The sequence below is a fragment of the Pelophylax lessonae genome, assembly GCF_965119305.1.
Source record: "Pelophylax lessonae genome assembly, chromosome: 6".
NCBI classification, from domain to species: Eukaryota; Metazoa; Chordata; class Amphibia; order Anura; family Ranidae; genus Pelophylax; species Pelophylax lessonae.
Genome location: NC_138773.1, coordinates 96,833,634 through 96,852,221, shown reverse-complemented (window position 1 = coordinate 96,852,221; position 18,588 = coordinate 96,833,634). Strand labels below are relative to the sequence as shown.

Sequence of the window (18,588 nt, the reverse complement as noted above, 5' to 3'; positions counted from 1 at the left end):
ATCTTGTGAAATTTCTTTAGAAAACTTGGCCAAAATGTTTAGTTTGATGGATCAAAACTCTCCAGAGCGAGTGGCGTTTGTATCCCGGGCTCTCAAGTGGTCGTCTGGAGGGTCAGGAAAACTAGGTCACCCAAAGCTCCACCAATTACTAGCTATTACGTTATGGAAAGGTACGATATGCTGGCCCCTGAAATGGTACAATGCTTGTTTCAGGATCACATTTGATTGATCTTCATAGGTAGATGTGTTTTTTATAGACCATTTTTTTTTTTTACCAAACTTAATATAAAAAAGGGACATATTTGTTAGATTCTGCCTCTGATAAGTTTTTATAGGATCCTCTGTGACAAAGCCCTCCTTGGGGTAAAACGCATCAGAGGCGAAACCTGCCGCTGTCCCTTTTTTTTTTTTTTTTTTTTTTTTTCTCTTTTAATTTAGCAGTGGCGCTGCTTATCTTATTTCTGTGACACATGAATTTGTTTAGGGGATAATCTTTCTTGGTGACCCTTGATTTAACTTGGTCTTCTGGAGATTGAAAGCTAAAATGTGGTTACTTTGATACTACAGTCGTATTTTTTTAATGTAAATGGGTTTTTAATGTAAATGGGTTTTAGTGTATCTATGACGTTGCCTTGAATAAGGCTGAACTACAGGCAAACTGCTAAATTCACTGTTAAAATACATGTACTGTTTAACCTGTCAAAAATGTTTCTTTTGATCTAGTCCTTAGATTTATACCATCTACCAGACCACACAGTAGTTTGGTGACCTTGCTATTTTTCATTAACGACCTTTTTTATTTATTTATTTATTTTATTTTTTTAGAGCAAAACTATTATGAGTCCCGGTATCACTTCCTGCACTCCTCAGATGGAGAGGGGTGCGCCAATATGTTAGTAGAATACTCCTCCACCCGTGGCTACCGTAGTGAGGTGGACATGTTCGTGGCACAGGCTGTCCTACAGTAAGTACAGCAAATATTTGCCTGCTTTCAGGGTCAGAGTAGCTGATTGTTTAAATTCAAAAATTGTAAATGAGTGGCATGTAATTTATTCTAAAATTCAGGGTATGAAGGAGTGCACTATCTTGTGTCACATGCACAAGCCTTCAACCATGTATTGGCAGGAAGAATGCAAAGACTTCCTGCCTGACCACCTATACTTCTGGGAATGTTGAGCGGAGGTTTGCCTAGTTCAGTATGTTAAACCGCACAGGAAGATGTAAACTGTGGGTTATTGCTGCTACCTTCAGGTGATTGGACACTTTAGTTTTTTGACCACTTTTATTGCTGTCACAAGGAATATAAACCTCCCTTGTGATAGTAAGAGGCAGTGACGGGTACTCTTTATGGAGGGATCTGGGGTCTTAAGACTTAAAAGCATTTAAAAAGCCTGGTGTGTGTGTTTTGTTTGTTTCATCTGACTCCTTTTAAGGCTCCAGTAACCGGAAGTGATGTCATGACATCACTTCCAGATTGGTATGTATAGTTGGTAAAAAGGCGCTGGTGATCTTTTTATAGTGCTATATACAAATACTTAAGATATAAAATTATTTTCATACACATCCAATAAAAAATAGATATTGCATATATAATCAATATATATAGTAAAAGTGCACGTGCTATGCTGTACTTGTGCTAAAAAAATTATTGCAAATCAAAGTGCTTGCTAGTGCATCCACATAATAAGTTAAAGTGCAAGTGCTATCCTTTACTTGTGCAAAAAGTTATTATTGCAAATCAAAAGTGCTTCCTAGTGCATCCACAAAACATAATAAATTATGTCACATATAATATATCATTAAACTATATCCACATTAAATTAATCGTGCTCACTTTTACAGTGCTCCAAAAAAAAGTGATTACAGTGTCTATAATATTTAATAGTCCAGAGCAATTCATGCAAAAAAAAGGTGCTTGTGTAAACTTGATTGCTTGGATCTATAGTGCTCCAGGTGAAGGGGTGTGTCACACGTTGCCTCTTACCAGATTAAAGCAGGTCACAAGGACCCCCAATGCCTGTGATCCCTTTAAATGGGTGGATCAGACCTCTACTCCTTTTCCAGAATATCCTGCTCCTTTTCCCTTTTTGTGCGTTACTCGTATATAGGCAGTACAGTCTGCATATATAAAGATATATAAGATAGCCACAGATAGTGTAATACTGTTTATTGTAAAAAAATTACACAATAAAATAACAATTGGCTTCTTACATTTAGTTGTGCCCTCCTGGCACTGGGCAATTGGGCTGTTAGTATCGTGCGGGTATTAGGAAGACAACGTCCGAGGATCTGCAGTACCCTCCTGTATCTCCTTTTCCCTGTTTACTTGCGGCGGTCGGCGTGCGTCCCAGCCACTGCTCCGAATGCCTCTATTTCCTACTTCCGGGTTTAGCAGAGACCACTTCGCTAAACTTTTATCACTTCCAGATTACTAAATCAGAGACCCCAACAGAGCTGATTCCAGCTTGTTCAGGTCTTCGGCCAGCTGTTCGCTCCGGCCTCCCAGTGGGACGGGAGACCCGGGCGGAGCGGGGGAAGGCAGGGGGGACCTCCCCTCCTGCTGCTTGTAATAACAGCAGAGCGGCTGATTAGCCACATTGATTGTTATTACAAGAAAGTCGACTGTTGGCTCTAAAAAATGGTACCCGGGTAATCCCTGTAGCTGTAGGCATTACTCCGGTACAACCACTTAAATCAATATCGGCAAGTTTGTGACCGATACTTCAAAAAAAGTGAGTATCGGCCCCACCGATAATCAGTCGATCCCTATTTTGCTATAGACTTGCTGTACAAAGCCCTCCTTCAATAAACTGTTTCTTAGATGCCTTGCTAAATAAAAATTCAGTGCAAACCTGTGTGCATAATAAATGGATGACCACAAGTATTTCTGCAGCGTGCTGTCATTCATTAATTATGCACATGTGACTCTTCATTGACAGTCTGGATGTGCATTTATTATTTATTTTTTCCGCCCGCAAAGTGTTCCACCTGTGATCAGTTGATAGTGGGTAAAATGTCAGGTTCCTTTAAACTCTTCTTACAGCTCTCCGCCCACAACTGTCTAAAGGCTTTTAGTTTGGAGAGCTGGAGGAGGAGTCAATGGACTAAAAGTCCGCCTGCTGCAATGGGAGAAGGTACTTGTACTTCATTCACAGACATGTAACATGATTCTAAGAATTCCCCCCCCCCCCCCCCCATCCCACTCACGTTCATGTTAAGTGACGGGCTGCAGGGGAGATGAACCCCCCCCCCCCGAATGCTGTCATGGATGGGGGGTGGGATATGCTTGCCAACATGCCACATGTTACACCTTGATACAAGTGTAATATGTTGCTAAGGGTGGAATTAGCCTTTAAACCAACCCCTCTTACAGATTTTAGGTCAAGCTGAACTGTATAGACACATCTAAATAAGAGCCATGCCATGCTAGCATCCTTGTCACTACTGCCAGCCAATGTTCCCTCTAATTTTTTACTGAGCTGAGCAAATAAAAAAATTTCTGAGCGCAAACCTTTAGATTGAGCAATGGGGGGGGGGGGGGGGGGACGTCAATGCAGAGTGACCAGCTTGCCCCAATCAACTGCAGAGTGCCACAGCAATGCCCCCAATAAACTGCAGAGTGCCACAGCAATGCCCCCAATAAACTGCAGAGTGCCACAGCAATGCCCCCAATAAATTGCAGAGTGTCACAGCAATGCCCCCAATACATTGCAGAGTGTCACAGCAATGCCCCCAATACATTGCAGAGTGTCACAGCAATGCCCCCAATACATTGCAGAGTGCCACAGCAATGCCCCCAATACATTGCAGAGTGCCACAGCAATGCCCCCAATAAACTGCAGAGTGCCACAGCAATGCCCCCAATACATTGCAGAGTGCCACAGCAATGCCCCCAATACATTGCAGAGTGCCACAGCAATGCCCCCAATACATTGCAGAGTGCCACAGCAATGCCCCCAATACATTGCAGAGTGCCACAGCATTGCCCCCAATAAACTGCAGAGTGCCACAGCAATGCCCCCAATAAACTGCAGAGTGCCACAGCATTGCCCCCAATAAACTGCAGAGTGCCACAGCATTGCCCCCAATAAACTGCAGAGTGCCACAGCATTGCCCCCAATAAACTGCAGAGTGCCACAGCATTGCCCCCAATAAACTGCAGAGTGCCACAGCATTGCCCCCAATAAACTGCAGAGTGCCACAGCATTGCCCCCAATAAACTGCAGAGTGCCACAGCATTGCCCCCAATAAACTGCAGAGTGCCACAGCATTGCCCCCAATAAACTGCAGAGTGCCACAGCATTGCCCCCAATAAACTGCAGAGTGCCACAGCATTGCCCCCAATAAAATGCAGAGTGCCACAGCAATGCCCCCAATAAAATGCAGAGTGCCACAGCAATGCCCCCAATAAAATGCAGAGTGCCACAGCAATGCCCCCAATAAATTGCAGAGTGCCACAGCATTGCCCCCAATAAATTGCAGAGTGCCACAGCATTGCCCCCAATAAATTGCAGAGTGCCACAGCAATGCCCCCAATAAATTGCAGAGTGCCACAGCAATGCCCCCAATAAACTGCAGAGTGCCACAGCATTGCCCCCAATAAACTGCAGAGTGCCACAGCATTGCCCCCAATAAACTGCAGAGTGCCACAGCATTGCCCCCAATAAACTGCAGAGTGCCACAGCATTGCCCCCAATAAACTGCAGAGTGCCACAGCATTGCCCCCAATAAACTGCAGAGTGCCACAGCATTGCCCCCAATAAAATGCAGAGTGCCACAGCATTGCCCCCAATAAAATGCAGAGTGCCACAGCATTGCCCCCAATAAAATGCAGAGTGCCACAGCAATGCCCCCAATAAAATGCAGAGTGCCACAGCAATGCCCCCAATAAAATGCAGAGTGCCACAGCAATGCCCCCAATAAAATGCAGAGTGCCACAGCAATGCCCCCAATAAAATGCAGAGTGCCACAGCAATGCCCCCAATAAAATGCAGAGTGCCACAGCAATGCCCCCAATAAAATGCAGAGTGCCACAGCAATGCCCCCAATAAAATGCAGAGTGCCACAGCAATGCCCCCAATAAAATGCAGAGTGCCACAGCAATGCCCCCAATAAAATGCAGAGTGCCACAGCAATGCCCCCAATAAAATGCAGAGTGCCACAGCAATGCCCCCAATAAAATGCAGAGTGCCACAGCAATGCCCCCAATAAACTGCAGAGTGCCACAGCAATGCCCCCCCGCGACCCCGTGCACTTACCTCACGGACGGTCACGGCACTCTGTCTTCAGTCCCCGGCTTCCAGCTTCCCGCGTCTCCATCCTCCCGAGTCCCGGCGCCTCCTCCTCGGCCAATGGCATGAAGTTGGCCTTTCGGCCAATCAGGAAGCGGGAGGACCCGCTCCCTGATTGGCCAGGAGGAGGATCCGTATGACAATAGCGAATTTTCATTCGCTATTGTCACACGATGGGCGTGCTCTCGGGGTGCACGCTCTGCTCCCTGGCCGCTCCGTCTGCGGCTGCGCCGTCTAACTAGGTGCTTGCGCGGGACGTAATTTCCACTGCGCGACCGCGCACGCGCGCACCTTAAAGGGAACACTGCTGCCAGCAACGGGATTGCTAAGAGAACTTTCCCTGCTAATGTGGTCTCTCCTCTTTGATTGCGGAAACACAGCAAGCAGCAACAACTGAGTACCTTGCTGGTCGTCCTTACCATATGAAGATCTTAAAGTTCTTGTAAACCCTCATACCCTGTGAAGTTATTAGCGTTATGTGATACACGGAGATGAGAAAAATCCTTCTATACTGCTCAAAAAAATTTAAGGGAACACCTTTTATTCAGAGTATAGCATCAAGTCAATTAAACTCCTGGGATATTGATCTGGTCAGTGGGGATTGTTCAGTTTCAGCTGCTTTGGGTGTTATTGAAATTAACAACAGGGGCACCAGATGGGCAACAATGAGACGACCTCCAAAACAGAATAGTTTTACAGGTGAAGGCAACTGAAATTGTTTTCCCTTCTCATATTTTCTGACTGTTTTTCACTAGTTTTTCATTTGGCTAGGGTCAGTGTCACTACTGGTAGTATGAGGCGATAACTGGACCCTATAGAGGTTGCTTAGGCATTCCAACTCCTCCAGGATGGCATATCAATTTGTGCCATGGCCTGAAGGTTTGTTGTGTCTCTCACCACAGTCTCTAGAGCATGGAGGAAATTCCAGGAGACAGGTGCGGCCCCAGTGCGTTTAGCTGAAGCCCCCACTCTTCCTTTGGGCATCTGCCAGGCTGGAATCCGTGCACTTGCAGCTGGGCAGCCACAAAAATGTAGGCCGCGGCTTGAGGCCTGCTAGACTATGTGGTCAGCTTGGCACCTCCCTTGTAAGGGTTGGTGCTGTGGGGGCACTTCATTTTTTAATGACAACCATTATTGTGTGGGGCATCTTCCCCTTTTAGCGCTGTGGGACCATCAGGGTACCCTGCCTGCGTGTCTGCGTTACAGCGGGCAGGCCCCCTTTTAAGGCTGTTATTTCCTATTATGCTCTCTATGGAGAGCGAACCCCTTGTTTTTTTTTTTTTTGTGGGGTCCTGTCGTGAGCCCTTGGTCGGTGTCCCCTTTGCGGGATCGCAGTTGGCGGCCTGCCCTGATGTTTGCCCTTATGTTTTCCGGGTGAGCTTAGTATATAGCGACCCTACTGGGTCTGCATCCAAGCACCCTGAGTACTCAGATAGTGAGAATGATTCCTCTGCTCCTCTAGCCGTGCTTGAAAAGGTGCTGGTGAATGCATAGTTTGTGTCAGTGCCTGACACTTTAAAAATGGAGGTTGCGGCTGATGCTGCGTCAAAGGCCCTGGTCCCTTTTTGGCACCCACAGGTCCTCCAAAGTGGCGAGGGTGTTCCTTTTTCCACTATTGACAACATTGTCATAAAACAGTAGGGTTGTCCAAAACGCAGTGGTACTGAAGTGCTTTTTGCAAGCGGTGTCCTTATGAGGATTAACTGTGTTTTTTAAAGGTGGACGGCCCCACCTGTAGTGGACTCGTCGGTTTCCAGGTTAAATAAAGCTACCTTCATTCCGGTTGAGGACTCCCTGACCTTTAAATATGCAGTTGATAGGAGGGCGGAGGCTCTGGCCCACCAAATGTTTGGTGTGGCTGGTTCAGCATTCAGGCTAGTATTTACTATTGCCCTGGTGTCGCAAGCTCTGACCGAGTGAGCTAAATTTTGCACCGGGACCTGGAGGGGAAACAGCTTCCCCCTGTCTTGCGGAGCTGGCGATCAGTTGGTTCAGGGTCTACAGTTTATCTGTGATGCCTCTTTGGATGCGGCTCCTTTGATTTCTAGGCTGTCTGTATCAGCAGTGGTCCTTCGGTGTATTATCTGGCTGAAATACTAATCTGCGGACCAGACTTCTAAGAAGGCCTTATCTAATCTCCCCCTTGTAGGGGATTGCCTATTTGGAGCTTCCTTGGATGACATTAAGGGTCTCACAGGGGGGGGACCAAGGCTACCAAGGGCAAAGAGCCCTGTCTTAGACGTGGGCCATTCTCCTTGGCTCATAGAGGTTTTTTCGTCCCTCAGGGTCTCAAGCAAGGTCAAAAGTCAGGGCCTCTTCAAGACCTGTGGGTAAGGCTGCCTCTGCATGAAGGGGCGCCCTCACCCGTATCTGGGGTAGGGAGATGTCTTTGCTGGTTTCCGGATTCATGTACTTCCCTGGTATAGGACATGTGGGTCCACAAAGTTATTCGGTCGGGCTATGAGATAGAGTTCGGTCTTATTCTCCGGAAAGGTTCTTCCCTTCCAACCTGCACTTGTCCCCAGATCACTTACGGGTCTCTTTGGGTAGTGCAAGACTTGTTCATTCAAGCGGTTATTGTTCCGATTTCGGAACGTTTTCAGGGGGTTTAACTTAAACCTCTTTACAGTTCCCAAGAAGGAAGGCAAAGTACGTCTAATTCTGGACATTAAGGCACTAAACTGCTTGTACGAGTACAGAATTTCCACATGGAGTATATTCACACGGTAGGTGGCATCCCTACGTCAGGGATTTCTTCTAGTTTCTATCGACATCAAGGATGCCTACCTGCACATTCTAATATGTGCCAGTCACCAATGCTTCCTCTGTTTTTTTGTTGTGGGCGAGGAGCATTATCGTTCTGTGGCATGGACCACTCCTCGGGTCTTCACAAAAGTGTTGGCCCCTGTGCTGGCATTGTTTGAGTCAGCAGGGGATCCCAGTACTGGGGTACCTGGACGATCTTCTGCGAGCGGAGTCTCCGACTGTTCTGATGGACAACTGGAGATTGCGCTGCCAACTCTGAGGGAGTTCGGTTTGATTCTGAACCTTCAGGAGTCTGCTTTTGGTTCTGTCCACCAAAACTGGACTATCTGGGTCTGACTCTGGACTCTGCCTTAGCCAGTGTTTCTACCTCAGGAAATACTCCAGACACTGCAGGAGGCCATTCGGCTTTTGTTGTTCAGCAGACGGTCATCCCTCTGGGTTTGCATGCGGGTGCTGGGCCTGATGGTGTCCACCCTCGAGGCAGTCTGTTTGCACAGAGTTCCACACATGATTTCTGCTAAAAAGATTCTGGTGAAATGGGACAAGAATCCACGGTCTCTAGAGGTGGCTTAGTTCTCTGGCACTTTGACAGGGAAAATCCTTTCTCCCCTGTGCAGTACTGGACGGTTGTCACCACAGATGTCAGCCTGTCCGCGTGGGGAGGCGTCCTCAGCACAGATGTGCTCAGGGGGTCTGGACTCTGGCAGAGTCCAGACTGACGATTTATTGTTCTTGAAATCCGAATGATAAGCCTTTGTCTGGCTCATTGGACAATTCGTCTGCAGGGATGTCCGGTACGAATTCATTTGGACAATGCCACGGCCGTGGTCGGTCAATCACCAAGAGGGCACAAGTAGTGTCCTGGCGGCTCGGTAAGTAGCCGGCATTTTAAGGTGGGCTGACCCAATTTGTTTCTGCCACGACTCCTCTGCAGGATCAAAGCAGAAGGGATTCTGTCCAGACTGACCTCGCCGGTCTTGGTACTCCAATTGGGTAAGGCTGGTCGCCAATGTTCCTTGGACTTCCTCTAAGGGAGGATCTGCTGTCCCAAGGACCAATCTTTCATCCTGATTTGCAGTTGCTGGCTTTGACGGCTTTGCTGGAGTCTGTAATTCCGAAGCTGGGGGGGTGGTGGTGGTTGCACAGAAATTGGCCTTGAGTATAGATATAAAAAAAAAGGGGGGGGGGGGAGAGTGCGTGTGTGTCTTCTTTTTTTTTTTTTTTTTTTTTTTTTCCTGTCACATTCCTCTCTGTTCTCAGCTGCATAAGAGCTGGCGGGAGGAGAAGTACCAGTACACTGATCTTCCCAGTGAAAGGCTGTGCAGAGGGAGGTGTGTCAGGACAAGTTTGATCATTGGAGGCGAGTACACGGAGTTCCCAGCATAGCTAGAGAACGAACCACGGTGTGTTCTCCTGCTTAGTGTGGTCAGTTTTTAACAGGAAAGCAGAGGGACTGGCAGGAACACCAGAGATTTCACACAAAAGAAGCAATACAAATAGAACATTTTTCATACAAGTACATAGTACAGCCATCCACATATCAGAAATTTGAAATGCTGGGTTAACAAACACTTTAACTCCTTATTTATCTTCTCTACTTAGCTTTTATTTTTCTATTTTTTTTTTTTCCGCTTAGGCTTCGCACTAAAACAGAGTAAGCCATATTCCCAGTACCAAAATTGCTGATCCACGATTCACAAGAACTAAACGTTTAATTTCTGTTTTCTGTATAGTTACAATGTGTTTTTTTGTTTCCTTTTTAGATTCCTCTGTTTAAAAAACAAAACCAGTGCATCAGTGGTTTTCACAACGTATACGGAGAAGCATCCTTCAATAGAGAGGGGTCCTCCTTTTGTACAGCCTCTTTTAAACTTTATTTGGTTTCTACTACTGGCTGTGGAGGGGTATGTTTTTTTTGTTGTTTTATGCATTGGGTGTATGTCAGAACTATGAAAACGTTAGAGTGAAATCTGAGATGGCTGTTTAAAGTGGAATTCAAGCCTAACACTAACTATTCTCAAAAATATTCCCTCCCACTTTCTCTAACCTGCCTACCCTGTGCAAAAAAAAATAAATTTCAGTATACTTTTTTTTTTTTTTTTGAGTTGTCATGTGATCCTGTAGCTCTGACTCTCCTGTGTCATGGAGCGCTTCACAGTATCTGGGAATTTCCAGGAGCTGTGAAATCAGCCATAGGGCTCCCATAGCCCAGTTGTTGGCGATTCCCCTGCCGTTACCACTCATTGACACGGGGTGAATGGACTGAAGTATTATGGTGAATGGGCTGAAGGATCATAGGACCAGAAGAAGGTAGGTATGGAGATCTTTTTTACAGTGTAGGCAGGAAGGGTAGGAGGAGGGGGTAAGGAACATTTGAGTGTTGGGCTTGAATGCCATTTTTAAGAGCCGTACACAGGCCGAATACTGGACGGCATCAGCCGGTTTACATTCAGCCCGTGAGTGTGGCAGCCGGTGCGACGGAAGCCGGACCTTCAGCCAGCTTCTGTCGAAGGAGCATGACTTAAAAAGTTCTGCTGATTGGCTGGGAGTGCTGACGGAAGTGTTCTTGCGGGGAGGCTGTCCCCCTGTCAGAACACAATAGCTTAGCGGGGTAGATTGCTGTACTAACATCGCATAGTACAGCGGCTACTCCCGAGCTCTTCATTCTTCTTTTTTTTTTTTCCATTCAGCCTGCTGGGTTGAACGAAAAAAAAAAAAAACGAATAGTGTGTACCAGGCTTTAGAAATTGAATAGCTTATTACTGACTTCTCTGCATTTCTCATAGAGCATAATAGTGTATTGACTGTTATTTCATTTCGAAATGATATTTTACTGATGGAACTGGTTTCTAGTGCACTTGCTTTCAGGCTGAGCAAGCTGTTTGGAATGTGTCTAAGGCTCCATTCACACCTATGCATGTTTCTTTTGAGCGTTTCTGCAGGGCTTTTGGCCTTTTTTATGCTTTAGGAAAATTAGTAGTTTGGCAGATTTAAAAACACAAAATCGCAGTAAAAACACAATACATGCTTTTCTGCAGCTTCTCCATTAAAGTCTTATTGAACCAAAAAAGCAAAAAAAGCACCGTTTTGCATTTAAATAGTCCCTGGCCCTTTCGCAAAATTACGGAGACCCAAAAATGCATTGCTGTGAACGTGTTCAATAAGAACTCATGTTAAATGTCCTGCGTTCCTGCAAAAAAGCATGAAAGAAACGCATTGGTGTGAATGGAGCCTTAAATTACACTCTGAAATGCAAATAGTAATACACACGGGAGGACTAGACTTGGGGGTGGGGGGGAGACATTACTAACTACATGTTAGACTGTTGGTCCTGATTGGAGATACTTCAGCATTCAAATGTTTTTGAATTGTCCTCCTGACTTTTATTGGAATAAAGTTGTATCTGGATCTTGTATCAGTGATGTGGTTCTTCAATTCCCATTTCTGAAACATTTAGTAACACATGTTGGGCAATATATAGCCTTCCTTGAGCAGCCCTGAGATGTCATGGTATTGAATGCAGAGTGCCACAAAGGAAGCCAGCACTGAAAGGTGTGAAAGGGTTTGTCAGTTATTCGTATGCTGTAGGAAGCTTTCATCATGCCCCCCAATCAATGCAGCACTTTAGCACTCTATGAATGGTACATTTTCTTTAGCCCTAAGGAATCTGTGCCTGTCATAAAAAGGCTAATTGGTTGTGTTTTTTCCCTCCAGACCAAATGTTTCCAGTCCTCCCCTTGTAATATAGAAGAAATCTTAAACAGAACTTCCTAAACTATAATTTATGGTTTAATGTGAGGTTGTAGTAGTCTCATCAGAAGAAACTACATCTTGGGGCACACGGGACCCTTCTTTGGGGTCAGAATGCTGATGTACAAGGAATACCAATGTGAATATATACATAAATCCAACTTGTAGCTCAACCAATACTAAAAAACAGTACATCACGCCTGTGATCTAGAACCACATACTCAAGCCGGCGGGAGCTTTTAGAAGTCCATGTGTAGTCGGATGAAGAAAAACTTCAAACAAGTTTGAGAGGTGTGGTGTGGTGGCTCTCACACAGCAAGGCTTCCCTCAATGGACACCCAGCAGTAGCTCAAACTAGAGAAATACAGAAGAGCCAGAACAAAACAGTGAATGCGTCCCAAGATCATTTTATATATCGGTTAATAAGCCTCCCACAAAAACAGTTCTAAAAAAAGCCATTGTATTTTGGGGACCCTTTTTATTAGGACTGAACCCAGGATAAATCTTGGATGGACTCAGAGAAAATAAAGACTTCCCAGATCTTTATTAGAACCAGTATTGAACTTTCCTCATGGAGTAACAACTTGATAGCAGTTGCTGAGCAGCAATACACAATGTATGGAAGCAACAATCCTAAAATCTTTTAAAGTAAACCTGCCTTTCGATCTGTTCAGTTGTCTGGAGCAAATAAAGACAAGTCTGTTGGCTCTAAATTGCTCCAGTCAAAGCTTAAGCCTCGTACACATGCGTCAAAAATCGGCAGGGAATTTTCGTCCGACTGATCTGCCGATTTTCGGCTTGTTAGTATGATGCTTCCGACTTTTAGGCCGAAAAAAAATCTGGTGCGCAGGCTATAAAAATTTTTGTCCGCCGTCAAAACACGGTCGATTTTCGTGCAGTCAGTACAGATTTAGACAGGGAAAATCTTATGAGCAAGTCTGGGCATGCTCAGAGAAGAAAGAACACAAAGAAAGCAAACCAACACATGACATCACTTCTGAAGTAGAATTTTGTCGGGCGAGAAAATTCGTGTGCAGTCTAGGCACATTCCAACCAACAAAACACCACTGGACAAAAGACGGACAATCGGTCGGCCAATAATCGTTGCGTGTGTACGAGGCTTTACTCTTCTTGTCCCCATGTAATGGAGCTCCATCATTTACCAAGCACCGGAGGGGCCAAATGGAGTGAGCTATTGGCTCCGTTAAATGTGAAGGTACCAGATATGTTCTGCTTCTGGCAGCTGAACAGAGTTCTTCTTCCTCTTCCTTTTTGTTTTCATACTGCCTGAATGGGGGGCATTAGAGTGTCATTAAACCCAAAAAAAAAAGCCTGCATAGATTCTGTGATAAATTTGACTTTTTTTTTTTTAAATGAATTTTGCCTAAAAATACCAGTTGATCCTTCAGTGACCTCTTACGGCTGTTAGTGGCAACGATCTGCAAGGTCATCCTCCCTATGGTTTAAAAGCTAAGGAGGCTCTTCATATCAAACAGGCCGGGTGGTGGGTGGGACCAGCAGATCCTCTTGTCATAGCCGGCAGGCTGGTCCCTCCCACCGCCCGGCCTGTTTGGCTAAAAATACATCGAAGCAGTCATGTGACCCCCCCCCAAACTAGAAGAAATAAAGGTATTGTGAAAGTGATTTTAATACTTTTAGAACTTGATTCGGGGGTCTGTTCCCAACCTCTTTGTGTAAAACTGATGTTTTAGGTTTAGAACCACTATAAAGCTACCCTGTTGCTTTCCTCTGCATGCACAACATACAGGCTTGTTTGAAAGTGTTCTGGGAGTTGTGTTTCCTGATTGATGTGCGGATCTCAGTGTTAAATGTGCATTATCGAAAACCTGTGGTAATTCAGATTTTATTTATTTTTTTTGCAGTGGGAAATTAACAGTATTTACAATATTGTGTGACCAGTATCAGCCGTCTTTAAAAAGAGATCCTATGTATAATGAGGTAGGTTGGGACAGTTGTTGTGAAATGTAGTAATGGTGTGCTGTAGTAATTTTGTGTCCATACACTATAAATTATTAGTTTCAGGTGTTTCCAGTAAAGAGTACTGTTAATGCCACCGCATACAAAGAAATTTTAGACAATTGTGCGCTTTCAATCCTTGTGGAAACTATTTGGAGCTGGCCGATCTCTGTTCCACCATGACTGTTTTGTATACAAAGCCAAGTCAATGAAGACATGAATGGATTGAGTTTGGTGTGGAGGAATTGGAGTGACCTTCATAGAACCCTGACCTCAACCATACTGAACACCTCGGGGATGCATTTAGAATGCTGATTGTAAGCCAGATCATATTCTGAATTTCCTGACCTGACAAATGCTCTTCTTTTGGCTGAAAAGACATGAATTCCCACAGACACGCTGTACAATCTTATGTGTAGGCTGCTATAGCTACAAGAGGGGATCCAATATTATATTAATGTCCATGGTATATAAATGGTATGTCCAGCAACCTCCATAATGGGTGTGATGATTGGGTGCCCACTATGTCTGCTACATTTTGCCCATCATTTTGTTGTGGTGGGGTTGTTTTTCATGGTAATAGCTGGGATTTCACATAGCCCAGGGATACATCGCAGTTTGCTTTTGGTTAATAAAGGACAAATGCATGTACTTTCTAGACTGATATATGGATCTGTCTTTCTCCTTTTGCAGTATCTGGACAGGATAGGACAGCTTTTCTTTGGTGTACCTCCTAAACAGTCATCTTCATATGGGGGATTATTGGGTGAGTAGAAAATCGGTGTGTAGAGCTGTACAAGTGTTATCCTTGTCCTGAATGTTCTGCCATCTGAGTCTGATACAGCCAATCGGAAAAGTCTGAGCTTTTGTGTGCTTAATCCAGGACAGTAGTTGACTAGGTACCAAAGCCAGAACCGTAATAAAAACTTTGAAAACTGTTCTTTTTTGGATCAAGTATCCAGGGATTTTTATTTTTTAATAATGTAGACCAAGATATTCAGCTCTTGTCGGCCCATTTTTTGCTGCCTGCTTCTAATTGAGATTTCTCCTCACTTCCTGTCAGAGACCCAACAGGAAGCGAGAAGAAATGTCTACAAAGTAAAGGAATGCCTTTTCTTGTATAGTTGTAACTGAAACTGGTATCTCCTTTGGAAGATCTGCCCTGTGCTCCTGCTCTAGTGTCTACTGTAAAATTTTGGATTTTCCATTGCTTTCTGTTTCAGTGGCAGTGGTCCCCAGGACAAATCGCAAAAAGCTGCTGGAGATTCTAACCCTTCCTTTATTAAAAAAAAATAAAAAATTGAAATGGTTAGCTATCCTTGTAAATATTTTCTAGTGCACAGTTGTTTCTGGGTTCTTCTGATTACCAATGGAAGTCATGGTGGAATTTCTTCCCAATGGACCATGTCTTGTAAGGCCCCCTTACCTTATCCTGGATTAAGAAGGGTTTCTGAGGACAAGATAATTAAAACACACACACACACACCACACACACGCACGCCACTTTAATTAGGTACTCCTATTTAATTGCTTATGGTAATACAAAGTGCTAATCAGCCAACCGTATGGCAGCAAATCAATGCATTTAGGCGTCTAGGTGTGGTGAAGATGACTTGCTGAAGTTCAAACCGAGCATCAGAATGGGTAAGAAAGGGGATTTAAGAGACTTTGAACGTGGCATGGTTGTTGGTGCCAGACGGGTTGGTGTAAGGATTTCAAAAACTGCTGATCTGGGATTTTCATGCACCGCCATCTCTAGGATGGATCTGTTCAGGCTGGTGGTGTAAGGGATATTTTCTTGGCACACTTTGGGCCCCCTCGGTACCAATTGGACATTGTTTAAACGCTATGGCCTACCTGAGAATTGTTGCTGACCATGTTCATCCCTTTTATGACTACAGTATACCCATCTTCTGATGGCTTCTTCCAGCAGGATAATGCACCATTTTACAAGCCCTCTCGAACTGGTTTCTTAAAAATGACAATGAGGTTACTGTACTCCAATGGCCTCCATGGTCACCAGATCTCAATCCAATTGAGCAACTTTAAGATGTGGTGGAACAGGAGATTTGCTTAATGGATGTGCAGTCGACAAATCCGCAGCAAGTGCGTGATGCTATCATGTCAATATGGACCCAAATCTCAGAGGAAAGTTTCCAACACTTTGTTGAACTTAAACCATGAAGAATTAGGGCAGTTCTGAATGCAAAAGGGGGCCAATCCGGTACTAGCAAGGTGGCTGGTGTGTGTGTTTAACTGTATATGTGTTTTTTATATATAGTGTGGCAATGTGTAGTGAACATGAGTGATGAAAATTCAGTTTCATGTCCAATGGGGAAATAAAAGAAGGAAGCAGACTGTTGTGGCTAACATCTCCAGTTTTCATGATTCAGCCCTAACATGACATTGCCTTAAGATGGCTTAATATCAGACATTGGATTACAATATTTCCAGCACTCCACAAAAGGGAATCTAGTATATTTACAGGTTTTAGCGATATGTGGATGGATCAGCTTCAAGTGTAAGGGGGAAAAAAAATAAATCAGTGTGAATATTTTAAACCTGTCTTTCCTGTGAATATATTTTATTGAAATGGCAAGCATATGTGCAAATTTCTTATGCAGGTTGTGCCTCTTGCCTAGTAGAGCTGCACATGGATTGTGATTGATTTGCTCCCCTCTTTCAGGGCAAGTCGGTGGGTGAGGTATAGATTTAAAACAGCAGATGATCTCCAGTGATATCTGATTTTACCTTGGCTATTCTTTAACTGCATGAAAGAATACATTGGCTACCATTGACTCCCTGATAAAATGCTTGTTGCTTCTGTATAATGCTGATCTCCTTCTGTTTTTAGCACATTGAGTTACTGGTTTGGCATGAGTAAACTTACTTCATGTGCTGCAAATTCACTTTAAGCAGTCACTCAAAGCATGGAAGCCACTGGACTAGCATAACACCTGGCATGGAGAATAGCAGTGACAGCACAAGTCTAGTTCTGAATGTTTATCATGTTCCCTAATATGTAGATGACTGCTAGAGTGAGAGCATTTAGAAATTTACTGCTATATGTTTCAAAGTGTAATAATGGGGAAGCATACTCAAAATGTACATTTCTGTTAGCTTTACAGTAGTAAATGCCTACAATGAATATCTTCTTTGTTCCTTTTTTACAGTCCAGGTGTTTTTCTGTACTTGCCGGTTTTTTAAAGGGGGGGGAAAACCACTTGCATGTATTGCAGGGATTTACTTCTTAAATATTAACTATAAATGGGGTTTTTAAATGCTGAAAACTTTTTTGGCAACCTATCTGAACTGTATTTTAATTTTTTTTTCATTTTTTGTACAAAGGTAACCTGTTGAACAGTCTAATGGGGGCTGGTGAAGATGAGGATGAAGTGGAGGATGGCCAGGATGACAGCAGCCCTATCGAATTAGATTGAGCGAGAATCTGACTGGGAGCTGCATGAAGAGAACAATATAAACTGGAGCTGAAAACAGACTTCTTTCCATGATGAGTCTTTGAAGGGACATTAGTGAGCAGCTGCACTGGGCTGCTCTCTTACCCAATGATGGAAGAGTTAAGTGTTTTGCTCTAAATAAATTGTCACGGGGTAGCCGATAAAGAATAGTTAGAGTGAATGTTGGCAATCTTTCCCAGCCTGCTCTATATATTTTTTATTCTTTCTATGAATGCCAAGCAAGCACATGGTTTTCTTACAGCGTGACAGCCAAGCAGATCAACCTATCATACTCCCTGCACTTGTATGTCTCTTTTCAGCCTGTCACTCCCCTATATAGCTTATTGGCAAAGCCAAAAATGTTACCATGGCAACAAGAACTCTGTTATTGTCACAGATCAACATGAGGATTTGGGGCTTTTTCTTCCCGCTACAAACCTCTTGAGTTTTTTTTTCCTTACCCCTTTGTATGTGATTTGTCTTATGGTTTGCTAAAGGCACAGCCAATATAAACACCTCTTTTGAATTATTTAAATACAGTGGACTTTCTTTTAATATGCAATATTTATTACAGATAGGATGATTTTGTACATTTCCTCCCGTCAGATCCACTACAATGATCATGATCAAGATGTCACATTGCCACTGAAAATATTTTATGTAATAAAAAAATTAAAAATAAAAGGGGAGTAGTGCTGATACCAGTGGAAGATACAGAATGCAGTGCTACAAAATAAATAATACATTGTATCTTATGAAATACTGATGTGGGCTCTTCCTCTGTTTTTAAGGTGATTGGGCCATCAGATCTCTTGTGGGTTAGACAACAAAGCATTGTGGGGAAAGAATTGCACATGTGCAGTCGTTTTCCTAATTTCTGTATTCAGATTTTTAACCTCTTTTCATAGACTGCAAAACTCAAACTGAACCATCTAGGAATGGAAATTGTGTGACAAATCTGATATGTTCCCTGTTCACGACCACAACACTGGTATCGTGTGCGTATTATTATTATTATTATTATTATTATTATTATTATTATTATTATTATTATATTTTTTTGTTCAGAAAAAACTTAGATGACACCAACATTGTGGCGTGAACAGGGAACATATGGTGTTCTTTGTAAACGTAAATCTGCAAGCTTTAATGGTAAAGTGTACGCCCATATGCAATGAGTGTGGATTTACAAAAAAAAAATACACAACACCCATGCAGAGTGAGAATGTCCAAACAAGTAGATAATTTAAACAAATAATCGGTAGTGGTCTGAAAGTTCATTAACTGCTGGATCACACTACCGCGACTTGTCGCCTGACAAGTCGTGCTCCATTCTGTGCTATGGG

The 18,588-nt window shown here is 43.8% G+C and overlaps 1 protein-coding gene across 1 annotated transcript in view; it reads left to right on the top strand.

Moving 5' to 3' along the window:
- The window catches only part of GET4 (guided entry of tail-anchored proteins factor 4), a 39,700-nt gene extending 21,698 nt beyond the window's left edge, over window positions 1-18,002 (top strand). The window contains exons 4-9 of the mRNA XM_082260981.1: window positions 21-170; window positions 826-964; window positions 9,821-9,961; window positions 13,691-13,766; window positions 14,478-14,550; window positions 17,133-18,002. Of these exons, the coding sequence (XP_082117107.1) occupies window positions 21-170; window positions 826-964; window positions 9,821-9,961; window positions 13,691-13,766; window positions 14,478-14,550; window positions 17,133-17,224 (671 nt within the window). The 3' untranslated portion in view covers window positions 17,225-18,002. The remainder of the gene's footprint in view (window positions 1-20; window positions 171-825; window positions 965-9,820; window positions 9,962-13,690; window positions 13,767-14,477; window positions 14,551-17,132) is intronic.
- Window positions 18,003-18,588: the final 586 nt, after the last annotated feature.